At 42.0% G+C, this 20890-nt stretch overlaps 1 protein-coding gene across 10 annotated transcripts in view; it reads left to right on the top strand.

The window, feature by feature from the left end:
* The window catches only part of LOC113127487 (receptor tyrosine-protein kinase erbB-4-like), a 210113-nt gene that overhangs the window by 126784 nt on the left and 62439 nt on the right, over positions 1–20890 (top strand). For all 10 annotated transcript variants that reach the window (XM_026302131.1, XM_026302123.1, XM_026302126.1 and 7 more), the window contains 5 exons: positions 12627–12761; positions 14185–14250; positions 17489–17607; positions 18285–18426; positions 19149–19262. In XM_026302131.1, the coding sequence (XP_026157916.1) occupies positions 12627–12761; positions 14185–14250; positions 17489–17607; positions 18285–18426; positions 19149–19262 (576 nt within the window). The remainder of the gene's footprint in view (positions 1–12626; positions 12762–14184; positions 14251–17488; positions 17608–18284; positions 18427–19148; positions 19263–20890) is intronic.

The following is a 20890-nucleotide window of genomic DNA, read 5'->3' as shown; positions in this document are numbered from 1 at the left end:
TCATTCCTAATCTATTTCAAACCTCCTCAGTTCTGTTTGGAGTGAAAGTTGTGGGTGTGAGGCTGAATGAGTCAGCATTTCCACCCAACAGTCCTTGGAAATCCCACCTAATCAAACCAAATAGCCGTGACTTCATCAAACTTGCTCATTAGAGCTGAATTAATTTTTCGGGAGATTAGAATTACTTGTGACCAGACTCTTGTGTTCCCATTTTTAAATGATCTGATCCACAAGCTCTTAGCACCCTTTTGAAGAGCAAAAAACGTGTTTAATTCAAGGCCAATCCAACCAGCCTCTGGATTTCACTGTTGTTAAAAACATGGTATATTAGCCTTGACTGAAAGATTATAAGTTCCTCTTCAGTTAGTGGAACCATATAGAATTATAAAACTCTTTCACAACCTATTGAATAACCCTTAAAGCTAAAACCCCTTTTTGTAAGTAATTCTGATTTTTACTTGCCATTCTGATAATGCTCCAAAACACCTTACCCTCCTGACATTGCATCATATATGTGTGTTTCGGGGTCTTGGTCAAAATGAAAGTTGTATGCTTAGTGCTGTGTTTGTGAAGTTCCTGGCTGCATTTTGGCCCAGGCATGTGTAACATGCTTGACTTTGGTGAGTTCTAATGACATTTTTGGCTCCATTATTTGTTGTCCCACCTTGGTCCAAGCCCCTCTTGAGGCTTGTTCTGTAACTTACTCTCCAAACTGGAAATCCATTAGGGTGTCAAGCATAGCCTGTCATTATCACTGATGAGTATGTCTGTGAAACTCATGTGTTGAAGAAGTCACATAAGCCAAAGCTAGAGTCGGGAAAAGGGAGGAGTGCAGTCATGCTGGACTGGCTCACAGAACCTCACACTAAATACACTGCAGAACAGATGGAAGCGATTTACTGGTCATAGTTGATTTGCTGGTGTGTGTGTGTGTGTGTCTGTGTCTGTGTGTGTGCGCGTGTCTGTGTCTGTGTCCATGTTGGTGTGTACCAAATTACCCAAGTGGAGGGACGAGGGCTGCAGCTCTGTGCCAGAAAATGACAAATTACCCATTTAGCCCATTGTAAGTGTCATTTTCAATGCAGAGGGCTAGCTCTGTTTCCAACACTTAACCATTCTGCAGCATAAAAATACGCAATAATTTGAATTACAAAAATTCATGTCAGAACAAGTAGTATGTGTTTGTGTATTTGCTTTTGCAGTACATTAAAAATCTAAAGGCAATTTTTTTCTTGTTTTCTCACATCAAGAGTGGACCCTTAATAATAGTCCACATTTCAAGTTATGAGCTAAGCTGCTCAGCAGTTTTACTGCCCTGATGGCTCCCCTGCGGTCCATTCATAGTGCCCTCTAAATTTTAGTTTGATGTTCATACAGTAGCTTGGCCAGTTGTACCAAAACACTATTTCCAGCATAATAATAGAGCGAAGAGTGGACTGTTGGGGTGACTTACCTGTAGAACACTACTGTTAGACAAAAACAACACAGGACAGCAATTCTAAGATTGTTTGTACTTTGAGACTGTATCAGGCAATTTATTTGATGAGCGGGTCACTTGACCTCTGGGTCACTGAGATCTATGAAGAACTTTTAAAAATCACATGACAAATAAAAGTTTTTTTGGTAGCTTGTGATTTCATTTGGCTTTCCTAAATTAAAACAAATAATTTAAGTGCTTGCAGACTAAATTTTGATGTAACAAAGTGAGGACTTGTGGGTGCTAACAGATTCTCCACTATTCCTTCCACCAACACACACACTGCTCAGTGTTGATCATTGACGACCATTGCTGTTCGTTACCTTGATTAACATTCAGCGGCTCTCACATCTCTTTGGCTGGCTCTTTTGTTTGCCTGTGCTGATTGGAGGGCCTCTGGTTAATTTAGATGCAGGGAAGCGGTGACAGAAGAGGGCTTATTAGGGCCGTGAGCCCATCCTGCCTTAAGTGCACAGTCTCCAGTTCCATTTTCATTTGCCTCCATTATTGAATTTGCTGGCTTCTCATTCACCCTGATTGCATTTTGTGTCACCTCTAAAAAAAAAAAAAAAAAAAAAAAAAAAAAAAATCACATCCCCCTCCCCAGAGGTAACTGTGACACTCAGAAAGTAGATTTACATTAGATAGATAGATAGATAGACACTACTGTACTTTTTCATTTTGACGGTTTCTGATTTTATTAGGTCTGTTTGAAAGGTTCTCTAGTCATGACTGCTTTAACTGGGATGCCTGTGGGTGTATTTTGGTCAGAGAAAGAACAAGGGTGAAGAACTGCAGAAAAGGGGAAAAGGAGTGTTTATGTCTGTGTATAAAACAGAGAAGGAGCGTGACAGACGAGTGGAGCAGGAGTGGGAGGAGGAAAAGCAGAAGAGTGATGGCAGAGACTCATTTAACGTCCATTGAAGTGTTTTCTGTGCCTCCACCTTTTAGCTGCCTCCTCCAGCACCTACACAGCTTCCATAATCTCCTAACATGAAGCATTTTTCATAAGGATCCATAGCAAAACAATATCATTCGAGACTGCGAAATTTAATCAGGGGCTTAAAAACACAATTATGGTTATCGGGGAGGACACGGCAGCAACGCTCTGGATCGTGAGAGAAGAGATGGGGGGGTACAGGGGGTGGGAGATGAAGCAGACCTCCCCCGCATTGTCTGCGCCCTTGTGCTCCTCTCCCATTTGTCATAGAGCACAATATCTTTTTGGCTGGCAGAGCTAATAATGGAGAAGTGGGGAAACGGGACTCTGGAGACCCACCTCCGCCTTTCTGTGAAGATCAGATAAGTTCTCCTCAAGTCAAAGGCCCCAAGCCACTGTGGATTTGCTTGTAAGGACTGTAGCATTTATAAAACACAGCACAATGCTTTGACAGCTTTTTAGGTGTGAATAATGCAGCTCTTTATAAAATGTACAACTGCAGGAGTGCAATGTTTCCCCTACTGCAACAAAATATTCCCCGCTTTGAACTTTGAAAAGTTCATTTCATTTTGGTCACTCGTACAGTACTACCAAACCCCTTTTTACTTGTGCTTTGCTTTTTTATGCCTCCAGGCAAACTGTTTTCTGTCTCTATTATCTTGGCGATCTGCAGCCATTTATCTACCAGTGGCTTGTTCGCAGTCTGGAGATTTTAACAGTTATTCATGGGATTTGAGAAGTCGTTCTCACTTAAGCAGCTACTTTCTCAACAGCCTGTTTTTTTTTCCCGTTCTTTCAAGTAAACATGCTTGGAGGCATTGTACCGTGGAGTGCTTCACAATTACACACAGACAGTTTCCTAAGGGACCGACTGCTTGCTTTCCAGTCAAGTCATGTATTTACCTCAGATCATGGGGTTTCTTAGTCTTACTGTAAATTGGCAGAGGAGAAAGAAATCCACAACTTTGTTTCATTACTGCTGAGTTGGTTTTGGTGAGATTTAGCACGTGCCAACGCGACTGTACACACTCAGGCCTGACACACCCACATGTACCAATTATCCATAACATTCAGACACATGCAGATTTCCTACCCTTAAAAAGAGTTTGGTTGTCAAGACATCAGTTTAATTAAGGTAGTATATACAGTAGTGGGGAACTTAATGCTTTGTTCTTTCATACATGTGAGTGATGTTCAGAGTTCTTTGTTAAAAACCTTAAGTATGTATGCCAGTTGACCTAAATCAAGGTTACTTCAATGGCTGAACTGTTTTTGAGACTCTTTTTGGAAGATTTTGTTATTTGTTAGTTTGTCCACCTTTTTTTCCACCTGTCTTACTATGTCTGTAAGAATAGTCACTTCTACATATGGCATTCCTTGATACATTATTAGCTGAAAGAACTAAGAGATGTTGCTCAGGAGAGCAGAAAGAACAACTTCTTTCCTTCTTCTTGCCTGTTTCTCAGACTTTACTTCATTTGCTCTCATGCGAGTCATTATTTTCCAGAGTTGCAGATTTGTTGCCATTTCAGTTGTGTAATGTTCATCGGTGTTCCCTGAAGAGGTTGCACTCCAAGAAAATGAAGGCAATTTGTTTCATTCCCTAGTTCGGCACCTTCTGTCATGCCAGCTGTCTGCACTGTGTCACAGGGCACACAGAGCACCAGGAACTGATGCATGTAAATGACTCTTAGACAACACATGCATATACCATAAATTCTCAAATAAAGGTTGTGCTAGTTGCTAAAATACCTTTTAGGAATGTGAGGTTTGCAAGGATACAGGTGTTTTGCATAGTGGCTAATTACTGAAATGTCTATATATCCCTGTTTGTCTTGTGTTTCCAATTAAGATTCTTCTATCATTTGAAACTTGTACACAATTAAATGGAGTACAGAGTATTGTGTAGTAGCACTGTAATGTGGTCACCTTAAAACTTACCAGTACAAGTCTGTACCTTTCAAAACACTGGAAGTGTTTTATTGTGAAACAATCTAGTAGCAGCTGATGGGATGATGATGAGACTGACAGCAGCTTAACTATGATAGAATGAGCAGCAAAATAGAAAAGATCATCATTTCTGAATGTGTATTATCCCAAATGTACTGAGTCCTAAGGTTGTATTAATAACACTAGCAAATCGAATTAGGAGCAGATCAACTATATGATTAAATATAGTTAGAAAAATTGGAAATTTGTGATAAAGGCCACTAAACCGTAGCATCTCCCAGTTTAAGCCGAAAATCACTATGCACTACGCAATGCACAGGATTATGGCATATATTGTATGTACAGTATATGTATAAAAATATTTTTTTTCTGAAAGGCCATTAATGGCACTTAGTTGCTGGAATCCCCATGAGGTGCATTCCACTGCATTTTATATTTTGGGGAAAAATAAGGTTCTTCCATTAGAGCTCTCTTATTTTCCTCTCAAGCACTGAGTGATTAATTGGCATTTATGTAGTAAAGCCTCAGCTTAACTCTTCAGCTTTGCTTACAAATGCTTTGTCAATGTGATGCAACTGAGGTCCAAGATGCTTGATGCTGTTGGACAGGAGATGTTTGTTATAGGGATTTTGGGTGTCAGTGTGCAGCTTGTCACATTTCGGCTAAGAAATTTAGAGGTACATGACTAATTCTACAATTATTCTGCTTTTTATGTTTGCATGGGCTTTGCTGTATGTGTTTTTTAAGTGCATGTGTGCTTGTGTGGCTCAAGAAAAAGAGGCCATCCAACTGTGGAGAAAAAGAGTGATCATCTGGACTTCTCTGTTCCCCGTGCTCAGCAAGTTGGGCCATCACCAGAGTGAGAAAGTATAATACATTTCATCTGGGAGGGGATGGGAGGGCCTGATGGGTGGAGGACGACAAAGATGGAGAGATGATCCTAATAAAAAAGAGCAGAGTGGATGGCCTTAACACTGTCTGATTTAGTTGTGTGATATGTGACACACCCGCCCCTGAGGCAAGACAATAACCGCAAACTCATGAACTCATCAGTCGAGGACAGATCACTATTAGAGCCTTATTCATCAGCATAATTAGGGAGAGAAAGTAATGTGGGACAAGTGGCTAGCTGCACTGATGAAAGCTCATCAGCAGGCTCCCTATAGAGCTATGGCCACTGATTGGTGCTGTGGCCATTATTGCCTAGAAAATACTTCAAAATAGGAGCTCTTCGCTCTGCTGAATGACAGTAAAATGATCTTAATTGGGTGCAAAGGTAGTTTGGCACAAGAATAATTTTTCTTTTCTTAACCTGTGTATTGAGTCTGTGTGACGCACAGTGCTCTACAAATAAATGTTCCCAAGAAATGTTGCACCACTTTCTAATTTTATTGTTAACTTAAGCTTGTAAAAACCTCTTTTTAACTCTACATAATCATTCCAGGATCACAGGAATATTGTTGTGGCACTCTGATTGTTCTTGCCCCTTTGTTGTTCCTAATGTCAGTGATCTAGAAATTAAAGCCTATATTGACCCTAGTGGTTGTTACACAGAGTGGCAGCTAACGGCAAAAAAATGTTGAATACAAATGTAAAACCGGGGGTGTGAAAAGGTCATTTCCTTCTCTGTTGTCACCAACATTACCAGGTTTCAAGTGCTCAGTCATTTATTTCAGACCAGTGTTTTGCCCTTTAATTAGTTAATTTATCAACTGTAATGGCAGCACCCAAGCTTGTTTCAGTACTGTGGTTTTATATGTCTATATTCTGCAAAGTTTTAATCTGTAAATAGATAAGATGTATTCAAAAAATACATTTTAAATATTTACCCACCCAGTCCTAACATATAGTTATTTCCCATTTCTAACATTGCTTGAATGCCGAAAAACGTTGGTTATCGTATCTTAACCCTAGATTCTGTGAATTGGGCTACCGCTATCGGTCATATGCCCTCTCAGCGCCTGCGTACTGAAGAGAAATTCATTTACGCCCACCCAGGGTGGGCCCCCATTGTCCAAACAGATTGTCCACACGTCCGCAGCTCCCATATATAAGGCGGCGGTTCGGGCGAGCTCTTCCCTAAGAAACAAACTGGTCTCAAGGGACCAGTTACGATACATAACCAACGCTCTGTTTCATTGGTGCGCAGCCCTCTAGCAATAGCCAGAAATGCTCTACACTTCACTGGGCCCGGCCACCCAGGAGAGGAGTCCGAAAAACAAAGGAAATGCAAGTAACCGCCTGACCCAAAGCGAAGCAAGCACCAGGTTGGGATGCATAAGCATCATATAGCTGAAAACAGATGGATGCCTGTCCCGCATCCGTGTAACAAAACACGCCTCCCAACCTAATTACTGAAGCTTCGAAGCTTCTCTGCCCGGACGCCCGGATACGTGGGGAGTGAGAGGTGGGAAGTGGGAAGGTCGAACCCCTCATGGCATGAAGAAAATAGCCGCAACATATGTTTTAATGGTGCTAAATGCCAAGTTTCTCTCCAGTTATAACTGGAGAAAAGACAGAATCGCGGAGAGAGGACATGCAATGGAAGAAACGTCGTTCTCCGTGCACCGTCTGTCAAGCGCTTCTCGTTTAGCCCCATACGATGCTGTAGTGGACCGGGCGCGCGCCCTTGTATGGTGGCGACGACACTGGTGGAAAACCCCAAAATCTCTAAGTGGTTCCTCTCAGCAGCCAAACCCACAGGTGCTGCCCTATTACCGGAGGGTTGACTATCACGCCCCCTGCCTGCGACAGAGCATCATCCCTCCATGGAATCTGCCAAGGGGAAGAGGCCAGCATGCACTGCAGAAGGGGAAACCACAATGCTCCGGGGTGGTCCGGAGCTATCAGAATCAATTGCAGATCCTTGGGCCAGTAGCTGAGGGATCAGGGAGATCAGGGGAAATGCATAGAGAAGGTAACGGGGCCATGGCCGATGAGCAAAGGCGTCTTGGCAATGCGGAGGTTTGCCCTTCACATGCAGAGAAAACCACAGGTCACAGTGCGCGTTGTCGCGAGCTGCAAAAAGAGCCACTGCGGTGTGGACAAACAATCTCCATATCTGAGCCACCAGACTTGGATGGAGACGCCAATACCCTGTGGGAGGACCGCCGCGTGGCATCCCCTGCCATGTTGCATTCTCCTGCAATGTACACCGCTTTCACAAAGAGAAAATGCTTGTGAGTCCACAGCAACATACGGTGATCTAGGGAGAGGAGACGCACTGAGCGTATCCCCCCTTGCTAGGTGATACACGCCGCAGCTGTCGTATTGACCGTTCGGACCAGGACGTGGCGACCCCTCAACAGTGGAGAAAAGTGCCAGAGAACTTTCAAAACTGTGAGCAGGTTCGGGGTCCACTGCGAGCTCGAACAGGGAGTGAGCCAGGACTGCGATGTTATTAGCCGCAGTGGCGGTCTGGAAGCTGCACTGATGGGACCTGTCCGCTAGCTTAGCAGCTAGCACGTCCTTCAGAGCAGGGGGGGCAGACCACTGCCCGGCCCGTAGCATGCACTTTGCTCCGAACAGAGAGGCCAGGCTCTGTTCCAGCGCCAGGGTCGTGGGAAAACCCCCTACCATTAGGTCAGCCACCTGCGTGATGGGGGAGAAGGTCGAGGCAAGGAGGCAGCGTCATCTGACTCTGGGTCCAAGGCTAATTCGAGGATGGGTTCAAGCTCGTCATCCCGGCCGGGAGTTTCTTTGGCGGGGAGAGAGAGGGGGAAAACTGTGGGAGCGGGCCAGCACTCTTCGGCGGCAAGAATGAAAAAGCGCGCTCTCTGGCGGAGTGCCTTGAGGGGCAGCCACTTGCAGTGGGCTGCGTGGGTGCAGGTTGTCCCCGAAGACTTCGTGCAGATTCTGGTGACACCGCAGTCTGCCGAAGTCTTGTGGTTCGAAGATCTTGTTCTCAGTGCTTAGACTGAAGAAAAGAAAGGGAAGAGCTCGCCTCAAGGCGAGGGGGCCCACACTGGGTGGGCGTAAATGAATTTCTCTTCAGTGTGCAGGCGCAAAGAGGGGATATGACCCATAGCGATAGCCCAGAGGGCTGCACACCAATGAGACAGAACAGTAAAAGTCCAGTTGATTTGCTTGTGTTTTCAAATGTATATATAGTCAGTAGTATGTATGTTAACACTTGTATAGCTTATTAATTTTTATTATCTCTACTTTCATTATTATTGTGAAGTATTTCAATGCTAGCATTTGGGTAACTCACATCAAATGGTACATTCCGGTGTAGATGAAAACTAAAGTTGTTGGGATAAGTTGGAAATTTGCTCAGGGTAAGTGGCTTTCTGTTGTTAATTTCAGTTCACGTTTAAGTAGTTTAGTAGTAGGGAACTTAGAATAAATCTTTTTATTTAGTAGGTCCCCTTCTTTTTTGTAGTAATCATTTAACAACCCCTTTGATGTTCACAGGGCCAAATAACAAAACCCATTCATTATACAGGGCCTTATGAACAAATGTGGAATTGATAAGCTTGGGTAAAAGGGAAGAAACAGTAAATGCATTTTGTGAAAACTATTAAATTAAGTCATTCATTCATCAGTTCACTCAGTTTTATATGATAGAATTCTCCATGTCAAATGCAGTGATCACCTTATATCCCATCACGTCAGATTTAATCCCTTCATTCAACACGACCCTTCATCTTTTACATGACTTTTTTCCCCTCTCTATCACAGTGAGACACTTTATTTCACTGGAGCAAAACACTCCACCAGAAACAGTCTTGAACCAAACATGACCTGAGCATACGGCAGCGCAGCCCTCGGCAGCCACATACACGCATGAAACGGCATCACTAGGAACTGTGTCACCCAGCAGCCCCTGCAGAACTGCCTGATTACTGATTGCTTTGGTCAACCATGCAGACTATCAATAACTCTTGCGAGCCCTTTTGTGTGATGTCAGTCCAATTTAAAGTCTATAGAATCCACCAAAACAGCCATCTACAGTGAGCTAAACAGTGATAATTAAACTGGTTTCCAACACTGCTTTTTAGATAACTATTAACAAAAATTTGGTTTCATTTGAACACTAGGACAACATATCTAAATTAATCTTGCTAACCATTCTGCTAATCTAAAATTTGCTAATTGTGTTACCATTGGAGTATTATTGTTTGGTTAATTTGGTTAAATAAAATATTAATTTTACAAATGTTTAACATTTTTCCATGTTATGTGAGGCCTGCACCTGAAGCAGACTCCTAAAGTTCTCCAGGAATAATAAATACAGTGAGTTTCCATTGTGTGGGTTTTCTCCAGGTACTCTAGTTTCCTCCCACAGTCCAAAAACATGTATGCCAGTTTTATTGGTGATTCTAAATTGCTTGTGCTTAAATCTAAAAGGAGTGAGTGTGAGTATGTATAGAATGTATGGTTTGGGACAAGCGGGTATAGATAATGGATGGATGGATTTAATCACATCTGCATTACAGAGCAGTACTGGTAAAATTCTTTGTAATCCATTTCTATGCTAGGGTTAATAACTATTACTATCTGAATTAATTTTGTTAGCCCGAGCAATAACGTTTCCTCTTTTTCCCTCACATTGGTAGCTCCTCATATCTCTCATCCCTCCGTCCACTGCTGCTTTCTTTATCTCTCACCCCTCCACCTCCTCCCCCTTTTTCTTATGCAGGACAATAGCTTTTATGAGTACCTCGTGAATCACAGGAATGTGGAGGGTGAGGGGATTGGGTGGTGGGGGAGGATGTATCGGCGATAGTTCACTATAGATCTTCCGTCCTGATGGGAAGATCGAAGCGTGAAAGGGGGAGTGCTAGAGAAGAGAAAGAAGGAGGGGTGGGCAGCAGCACAGGACTGTCGCCTGTTAATGAACAGCCCCCCGATCCAGACTTGTCATCCCACTCAAAGAGTTAGTGCCCTTGCCTGGATGGACAGCAAAGGAGGCAATTTGTCTGGCAGCAAGCAGGGGGGCTCTGGTCATGTACTTAAAAGAACATTTGGGACAGTGCTGGGTGGGTTTTAGAGAATGATAGCTTCTTGTTAAATAAAAAAATAGATCAGATCTGTCATACCTTTTATTTTACTTCTATTATTCCTCAAAATGTCGAAATTATTACTTCAAATTTTTATGAAAGCTGCTTTTTAGTTTTGTCATTCTTAAATCTTCAACATTTGAAAGGCCAGTGTGTTACAGTCACTACCACCCTTTCTGTGTGACAGCACCTTGGCAACCATGACATTTGGAGGACATGCTAAGTTTTTAGCCATACTAGTGGTCTGGCTGCAGAGATGACAGTGATGGTCAGTCAGTACACTGCTTTGATCCTGCCTGAAATATCTCAGTAACTACTGCTATGAAATTGGGCATATATGGAGGTGCTGAGAGTTTTCCTCTAGCAAGATAAGCAAGGCACAGTTTTCACATATCCAGGAAAATTTCTCTGCGTTTAAAAGATAAATTTCCGAATATGCTAAAAAAGATGGCGAACATGGTGAACATTGTACTTTGTTACTAGTTAAGTGGTGCATCTTGCAGAGGAAAAATTAAATGCTGAGCTGAGCTTCACCATCATTATGCCTGATGTGAGACTCAATGTGTACATACTGTGAGACTGACTCCTGGTGTTTCCTGTTGGTCTTTACTTTGTTTTGTTATTGTGCACCACACACTGTTTGGGACATGAGCAGTTTAGTCTGAAGAAAACTGGTGTCTGTGAGAGGATGTTTTAAGGACTGAAGTGGCACAACAACAAAGTGATCTATCCTGTCAAGGTGACTTGAGGGAAAAAATAATTATCTAGTGGTGAGACCAAGAAAATGCACATATGGCTACATGTGCTGCAGACCGGCTTATTTAGTATATTGTTCTGTGTAAAATGTCAATACTATTTTGAATCTAAGATGTTGCTTGAATAATGTATTGCTGCGTATTTCACGCCTGCTTTTAAATAGCATGAAAGCATGCTGACAGTGCGCTCCACATGCTGTTTGAATAAAGCACAGCCTGTCCCTATTTTCACCCACCATCCATGAATGTAAAACACCCCCTGATAAATCGTCCATTGTGACGGGAACATGATTACATGAAACCGCGGCTGTAGGCCATTGAGCGGGCAGACAGAGCGCTGTGTCACCTCTAAAGGGCTTTGGATAAATGTCCCCGTCTCTACCAAGGCCCACTTCCTTAATCAGGGTGTCGGATGGTAATGATTAGCTTCCTGCGTGTGCTTCTCAGCTGCTGAATCGCCTGTACAGTATAACTTATGCACTGTTAATAATCTGCCTGCGAAGATAATACCCTGCTTTACCTTCAGATAATCCAACCCTAATCTGAATTACATTACTTTTTCATATTAAATTTCATTTATTTTGATAAGTACTTTCATGGAATCTAGCTCAACTTCATGTTTAAGAAGAAGGGAATGCAAGGTAATTGTATCTAAATCCCTCAACTAGGTTAAATCATACATTCAGTTAGTGTCCCAAAGAGAGAAAAATTGAAGGTGGATGTTGTTTCTCCTTAGTATTGGGTCATGACATGGGTGGGAAGGAGGGATTACTGCAGCATCATTTCATTCTGTGTCCATATCCAAAACCAGGATTAGTAACAGGGATAGGGATTAGAATTTATTACTATACTCCATGCAGAGGAATCTGTTAAGGGTAGTGGTCCTTGAAAAGGAACATATTTTTGTTATTAAGCAAATGCTGACTGAGGAGCCCGCCTTTGACTTTGGTGGGCTGGCTCTCACATTGATATAGGGAAGCAGAGTAGGTCAAGAGAGCTGTGATCCCTGATTGTCAGTGAGTCATTTGAGGATTTCAGCCTGTTGTGAACCACTAAAGAGCTCTTAATCATAAGACTGGAACTACACTAAAAACTGAACAGATTCCAAAAAGTGTGCCTATAGCAGGTTCACCTATTTCATGAATTTAAATAAAGCCATATATCCACTCCAGAAATTGTTTAATGTTCAAGATATAATTTGAAAAATATACTAGTATGAAGTTTTGAGTTGTTTACATAGTTAAATCCATTTACTTTTTGTGCAGTATGTCTTCATGAAATATCAGTTCGTTGTACACAGCATTAAATTACTGTGTGCATTTGTCAATAGCATTTATCGTCATGCTCAGGTGCACTTCAGGGAACACCATATGCATCATGGTACTTTGAGAAAAAGGAAAGATGGGGGTTAACCTTGAAATATTGATTATCTGCCTTCATTTACTATATACCCATGACTATGTGCTCCTTTCTCTCTCTTTTTTTCCCTCCCTGTGCAGAGATACTAAATGGCGGTGTTTATGTTGACCAGAACAAATTCCTGTGCCATGCAGACACCATCCATTGGCGTGACATTATCAAGAACCCCCAGGCTGAGCTGCTGGTGGTACCGTCTAACAACAGTAACCTTGGATGTGAGTACTACACACAGGCCACAGCCAGTGACCTTGGATGAAACTTGCATGTTTTTTTTTTTAGGTCTTCTGTTGTGAACCATGAAGACAAACCCCACCCTAAGATACTGTATAAGTATATATGAACACACATGCCCATGCGCCCCCCTCCCCCCTCTCAACAGCAGCCATGCACTACCCTTTTTTGTTCACTCTGTTTGCCTGACAGGCATTTGGAAACTAAATCACATAGTGTTAGATCAACGTGTGAACCTTCCCATTGTAGTGGTATGATAGGGGCTCTGCAGCGAGGCCCATGGAGCTGCTGTCTGCTGTGTTCTTTTTAAAACTCAGTGAATCTGACAGCTGGTTTGAAGCTGTCCACTTCCCCTGGTGCCCCCTCTATCCCTTCTTGGTCCCCGCAGTCCCTCAGCTCCCTCTGTTTTGGACATAACAGGCATTGCTTTCCGACGGACATTTGGTGTCAGAAAAACTGGCTGTTAAAGATGGACTCTCGCCAACTTCTGTACGCATATTTGAAAGTGTCTTGATCATTTTAAAGGAGAGAAAGAGAAAGTAGAGAAATTTCTTCAGGCTCTCTGTATCAAACTACGTTAGGGTGAACAATAGGGACAGCAGAGGTGCCAAATCATGAGCAAAGTCATCATCATGGGGGAAATGTTGAGCATTTCAATGATGAAAAGGCATGATGACCTTTCTTAGCTTACGAACTGAGCTAAACAACATCTGCCTAGTGTTGACTTACAGCATCAGCAGGGAGTTAGACATGCAAAACTGGTTGCTCCAAAATAAAGGTTTGAGAAGACACTTTTAAGTACAATATGTGTAAAACATTGCTATTTTGTTGATTAGATGGCACTGATGGTGGAGGAGGAGAATGAAAAACAACAAAGAACAGAGGAGGTTGGCTAAAAAATGACAAGAGAGTGCGTGGGAGTTGAGGTTGCCAAATTGGGGCCCTTTGCCAAGCCGTAGATAGTATTTAACATTAACAACCCCACAGTGGGAGTGGTTGAAGGGGCAGGGTGACAGTCTGCTGCACTATTCCACTTACTCTGTAATTAACCCATAGTCAATTAAGTCTTGATGATGGGCCACTGGCAGATGAAGGCCGTGAGTGTTCTGTCAGGTCCCACTTTGCCTCTGCAAGTGCTTGACGGAAGGGAGTAGAAGCCTGTCTTTCATGCTCATATTCTCTTCAGGCTACAAGTCGCCACAATGACTCTGGATCTATTGTCAGATGAGCAGAAGAGCTTCAACAGATCTGTCACTGTCACTAGTCTAGGAGGTTTTTAGGGTGTGCATGAGAAGACGATAAGGTGGTGAGTGAGGGGGCCGTGTCTCTGTGTGTGATTGTGTCAAAACTACATCTGAAGTTTGCTGAGGAGTTGTGTGATGCGCTTTGTGTTCGTGTATTCTGCAGGCAGACGCTGCCATCGCTCATGTAACGGACGCTGCTGGGGCCATCAGGAAGACCAGTGTCAAACCTGTGAGTATGCACATGTGCATACACACACACTTTGTGGTGCCCTGGAGCACCACATGCTTCATAAAGCAGGATGATACTAAATTTAAGGAATAGTTTAACATTTTGAGAAATATTTTTATTTACTTTCTTGCCAAGAGAGAGATTATATTAATACTATCATGTCCATGCATTTAGTAAAGAGCTGCATCCAGTTTTAAAATAAGGCTAAACACTTCCCTCCTCTAGTGCTGGAGTTATACACACAGTCACAAGACTGTGAAATGCTAGAACACTTTGAAATCCAGACCCAGGAAATTTTGTTAAAGTAATATTAGTTAAAGGCAGCTGACCCCCTGCAGTTAAATTGAGGATGCTGTACAATCTGCTTGAAAATAATCTAATCTATAATCTGCCATAATCTGTTTTGACATACATTTATTTATTGGGCTGTGTGAATGTTTGGGTTCACATCTGTTTTTAGCTTTTTCTTCTTATTTTATACAATGAGAAGCCCCAAATCAAGGTCACATTAAAAAAAAAAAAGTGAAAAGGAAATTAATTAATTGTGGTGATGTAGTTTTTTTTTGTTGAATCAATGAACAACATAGCAGAATAAAAAGATTAAATGTAAGTAAACTACTATTTTTATAATGTCAGTGATTCTACCGATACCAACAGTACTACACACTTAACACAAAACAATAAAATCATAAACAGCAGAAAGACAATAGAGGAAGGAGGGGAACCAGAGAAATGTCAGTTCACCAAATAATTATGGGCTGTTCAACTCATGTCATAATGAATCTAGAGAGGGAAAGGTGTGTTTTTCTCAGTGGAATGCAGATGTAGATTATAGAGCCTTGTTTTTTTTTTTTCACTGCTGCATCGTTATGTTCCCAACACAGCAGAGAATGAGCACAGCAGTTTTTAATGCCTCAAGCTCCTGCTGACTCATTGACTGTTATATCTCCTACTGTACCAATAATGTGAAAAGTTGCTGTGTTTTAGTGGTCGTATTGGACAGCTTTGATGCTATAGATACTAACCACATCCAAATATTTGTACTATACTAATAATAGAGACTAATCAAAAATACAGTTTTGAAATAAAATGCAGGAAAAAAAACAGGAAAGGTAGTAAATCTTTCCCTGGTTACCGTTAGAGTTGGCATAGCAACAAATAAAGCCAGGTTTTCTGGGAATTATCAGCACAGTTGGATGGTGTCTTTGGCCGATCGGTCCCCTTGGCTGAAAACACCCATTGTATAAACACATGGTGAATGATGATATGGTGAATCAGTGATGTCCAGTGTTATGGAACTTTTTTTCAAAGTTTATTTATCTAGGTTAAACCACCTGAGCCCACTCTGGCAAGGGCCCACTTCATACCTGGGTGCTGTCAAGCAGAACCAGCATTTTCCATTGGTACAGTGGGTACGGAAAGTATTCAGACCCCTTTAAATTTTTCACTCTTTGTGTCATTGCAGCCATTTGCCAAAATCAAAAAAGTTCATTTTATTTCTCATTAATGTACACTCAGCACCCCATCTTGACAGAAAAAAACAGAAATGTAGAAATTTTTGCAAATTTATTAAAAAAGAAAAACTGAAATATCACATGGTCATAAGTATTCAGACCCTTTGCAGTGACACTCATATTTAACTCACATGCTGTCCATTTCTTCTGATTCTCCTTGAGATGGTTCTGCTCCTTCATTGGAGTCCAGCTGTGTTTAATTAAACTGATTGGACTTGATTAGGAAAGGCACACACCTGTCTATATAAGACCTTACAGCTCACAGTGCATGTCAGAGCAAATGAGAATCATGAGGTCGAAGGAACTGCCCAAGGAGCTCAGAGACAGAATTGTGGCAAGGCACAGATCTGGCCATGGTTACAAAAGAATTTCTGCAAAGCTCAAGGTTCCTAAGAGCACAGTGGCCTCCATAATCCTCAAATGGAAAAAGTTTGGGACGACCAGAACTCTTCCTAGACCAGGCCGTCCAGCCAAACTGAGCAATCGTGGGAGAAGAGCCTTGGTGAGAGAGGTAAAGAAGAACCCAAAGATCACTGTGGCTGAGCTCCAGAGATGCAGTAGGGAGATGGGAGAAAGTTCCACAAAGTCAACTATCACTGCAGCCCTCCACCAGTCGGGGCTTTATGGCAGAGTGGCCCGACGGAAGCCTCTCCTCAGTGCAAGACACATGAAAGCCCGCATAGAGTTTGCCAAAAAACACATGAAGGACTCCCAGACTATGAGAAATAAGATTCTCTGGTCTGATGAGACCAAGATTGAACTTTTTGGTGTTAATTCTAAGCGGTATGTGTGGAGAAAACCAGGCACTGCTCATCACCTGCCCAATACAATCCCTACAGTGAAACATGGTGGTGGGAGCATCATGTTGTGGGGGTGTTTTTCAGCTGCAGGGACAGGACGACTGGTTGCAATTGAAGGAAAGATGAATGTGGCCAAGTACAGAGATATCCTGGAAGAAAACCTCTTCCAGAGTGCTCAGGACCTCAGACTGGTTCACCTTTCAACAGGACAATGACCCTAAGCACACAGCTAAAATAACAAAGGAGTGGCTTCGGAACAACTCTGTGACCGTCCTTGACTGGCCCAGCCAAAGCCCTGACCTAAACCCAATTGAGCATCTCTGGAGAGACCTGAAAATGGCTGTCCACCAACGTTCACCATCCAACCTGACAGAACTGGAGAGGATCTGCAAGGAAGAATGGCAGAGGATCCCCAAATCCAGGTGTGAAAAACTTGTTGCATCATTCCCAAGAAGACTTATGGCTGTACTAGCTCAAAAGGGTGCTTCTACTCAATACTGAGCACAGGGTCTGAATACTTATGACCATGTGATATTTCAGTTTTTGATGAAAAATGAATTTTTTTGATTTTGGCAAATGGCTGCAATGACACAAAGAGTGAAAAATTTAAAGGGGTCTGAATACTTTCCGTACCCACTGTAGATGAAACTAGAGCAGTTGGACAATAAGAGGTGTGTTCAAGGTCACCTTCAGAACTGTTGTTGACGGAATACACAAAAGGTCCATCTGGTTGTTCAAGCTAGTGACCTCGTGGTCACGAACCCCTTTGTCTGACCTTTAGGAGTCTGTAGCCTCTCATCTGTTTCTGCTTGAATTCCATTACAGGTAGTGATTGTGTACATGTACAATGTGAGAGGAAGGTTGAGGGTGGTGGTATTGTCTCCTTTTATGAGTGTGAATGTGTGTCTTTTTACTTCTGGGCAGTGACAAAGACGGTGTGTGCAGAGCAGTGTGACGGTCGATGCTTTGGGCCTTACGTCAGTGACTGCTGCCATCGCGAGTGTGCCGGCGGCTGCTCGGGCCCCAAGGACACAGACTGCTTCGTATGTCAGGCTGCACACACATTGTCCCATGCCCAGCAATCAGACATCTCTCAACTTATTCACCATCCCATATTCTATGTTTCCACATCTTTGATGCAACATGTTTGTCATCCTCTCCACCTGAAAATGATCCACTTTGTTTACCAGCTGACAAATTATTTGTCGTTTAACAGGCCTATAAATGTGTGCACTCTTCAAGGAACAAATTGGTGATTCAGTGTTCCAATTAATATCCCTTTTATCACCTTAAGTTCTTGTTCAGGAACTTGTGCACAACATGTGCACACACTGACAGAGATGATATTGCAGTTGTAATTCATAGAAAGGCTCATCCAATTCAATTATTGTTGTTTCAGCCTGTGACCACAGACAACAAAACACTTAAGGGGTTTATGGGAAAACACTTCACCATTTACATCATGGCTATGGATCAATGGCTCCAATTTTTCTCCCATTTGGCACTCGAAGAGACAGGGGACCGCAGAATGATCCCCATGTCGCAATCCGATGTAAAAATGAAATGCTGCTGCAATACTCTTTCACTCCTACTGACTTATGTGAGGAAATCCCAATGCTCTCCTTGCCTCCACTTGCCCTGGTTTACACTGTGCACCCCATTGGGCAGTCTGGCTTGTTTCCTGTGTCTTCAGCTCACTGTGGTTATGTGTTTTCTGCAGGCTTGCACCAATTTCAATGACAGCGGAGCGTGTGTGACCCAATGCCCTCAGCCATTCGTGTACAACCCCACGTCTTTTCAGTTAGAGCACAACCCCAGAGCCAAGTACACCTATGGAGCCTTTTGTGTCAAGAAATGTCCACGTAAGTGTGCTTGAAGTTGATAGCACAATGCTTTACTGCAAGGTCATCCAAGCAGCTGCAAGTAGTTCTAGATAATATTACATTCCAAAAACATGGAAGCTCTTAATGATGTGCATAATTATAGTTTATAGTCTGTGCACCAGTGTCCACAGAAGAAGCATTATCCTCTATCTATCCTGAAATAAGACTCGATAATTATTTCAAGTCAAGATGAATGAATTAAATATGAATAAATTCTGTGTCTCAATGAACTAGTTGCTACACCATCTGCTTTAGCTTCTGGCAGCTGCAAAGAAAACAATTCTTGGTTCTTCTTTTTTTTTTTTTTTTTTTGATGGATTTGGAGTGTAGCAGTAATTGAGCAAGCATGCATTAAAAGTTAAGTTACATCAACAAATTGCATATTAAAGTTTTCACTGATCATCAAATCATCAAATGATCATGCACCAGTCACACTTTTCCCCTGCAGTATTAATTTCATTCATTACTTTTCCTGAGCATTATAGCCCTAGACCATTAGTTTTGATCATTATACAGATGTGATTAAAATACAATCAGTTTCTCTCAAGAGAGGGGTCCTTCTCGTTGTTTGAGTTGATGTAGCTCTTCTGCTTTCATATGAAAAATAGTGTGGTCGGTATGAAACACCACACACCTTTACTGCATCACTATGAGACAAGTGAAGTCATCTAATGCTCACATTCTCACTGTGTTTCTGTCAGATAACTTTGTGGTGGACCACAGCTCATGTGTCAGAGCGTGTCCCAGCAACAAGATGGAAGTGGAGGAGAACCGAATCAAAATGTGCATCCCTTGTACCGACATCTGTCCCAAAGGTAAACCGAGTCATGTCATTAAGAAAACCACTCCTCCACTTGCTCTGTGTACAACAGTAACAGCATAATCAGCTAGGACATCATTCTTGACACCTTATGAAGAAATTGTTGCCATGCAGATTTAATTAAAATCATGCATCATGTTCTGAACAGTTTACAGTAACGTTGACTGTAATTTCTGTGAGTATTGGGGAGCAGTTAAAAGGGTTGATATGCATCTAAACATCAATGAACAAAAAAATAGTTCCAAATATTTAGCCAAACAGGACATATCCTAGCCTGAGCATCAGACTGAATTCAGTCATTGAGCCACACACTGTATTCGAAGGAGTAAGCAGAAAATCACCATTGAAATGGGCCGTTATTCAAAGAAAATATGGCAATTCAAAGTAAAACTATGTTTTACAGGCTGCTGTAGTTAAAAGGATCGCAGTTTTTAACCAGCAAACATTATAGCACAAAACATTACTCATCTGGTATTGTTGAAGCTTGCAAAGGCGAAGCATGTGGCACAGAATTTTGTTGTTCATTAAACACACTGTTTGGTCTGATGACTTCACAATAAGTAAATAGAAAATTTGACACTTTGAGTGAATCATAACTGCCATTGCTTGGCCGATTTTGATTAAACCAGGAATGGCGATGCATTTAAGTTTCCAGGGAGTGTATGCATCACTTATAACTGGTGCCTGTTACCATGTCAGATTGTCACATTTGTTTTGAGAAAGCGACAGGCGCAGACACCTGACAGATTATTACACAACATCCTGACAAACTGGCTGGCATGTCAGACGGATATTACACTGAAAGAAAAGTGAAGAACATGCTGATCAGTAGATGAGGCCCATGGTTCAGTGTAAGATGGAAGTTATAGTCAATAGCATGTAAATCAGGCATTTACAATGTACAAGAGCTTATGCAGTTTTAATCTAATAGCTTTGTGCTAACTGTGATGATACTGGATCAACAGTAGCCCATAGAATTACTGTAAAAGCTTTGTATAAAATTTACTTTTTTTTTTAAAGGAGCCAGCTTCGCTTTCTTTATATTACACCAATATACTTACAGTTGATTCATTGGTTCAATTGTACCTCGGCCATATACTGGATGGGCATCTTTAATTTTAGGGTAATGCTTTGTAACAACCATTTTTGTAATAATGTCCTCATCCTTGTCTGATTAGTGAACTCAACAAGATACATTAACTTTGTAGCAGATTATTAAATGTTAAATGTCCAACTGTTCCGCCTTGTTGTTCTCAAACTCATGCAGTCATAACTTAGTACATAATGTTCTTTATGCAGTTTCATATGTATTTATGAATGCACTGTGGCAGCATGCCACTCATCTGGTCTCCCCTTTTCACATACCTTTGGTGCATTTCTGTACAGTTGTTACATCTTGGAGGATAAATATGACAAATCCGGCATAAATGAAGGTCACATGTTTGATTCCCACAACAGTGGGATATCTTAATTAACGTGGAATGGTCCAATAAGAAGAAGCTGTTCTTACCTGCTCAGTAATTACAGGTCATTTTGCCCAAGAGCTAAAAACATGTGCTGCGAAATGAAACAGTATCACTTCAGTTTAATACAGAGGATTAGACTTCTCTTTGTATTGTTCCC

This window comes from Mastacembelus armatus, chromosome 2 (assembly GCF_900324485.2).
Source record: "Mastacembelus armatus chromosome 2, fMasArm1.2, whole genome shotgun sequence".
Taxonomy (NCBI): domain Eukaryota; kingdom Metazoa; phylum Chordata; class Actinopteri; order Synbranchiformes; family Mastacembelidae; genus Mastacembelus; species Mastacembelus armatus.
This window is presented reverse-complemented; position numbering and strand designations above follow the sequence as displayed.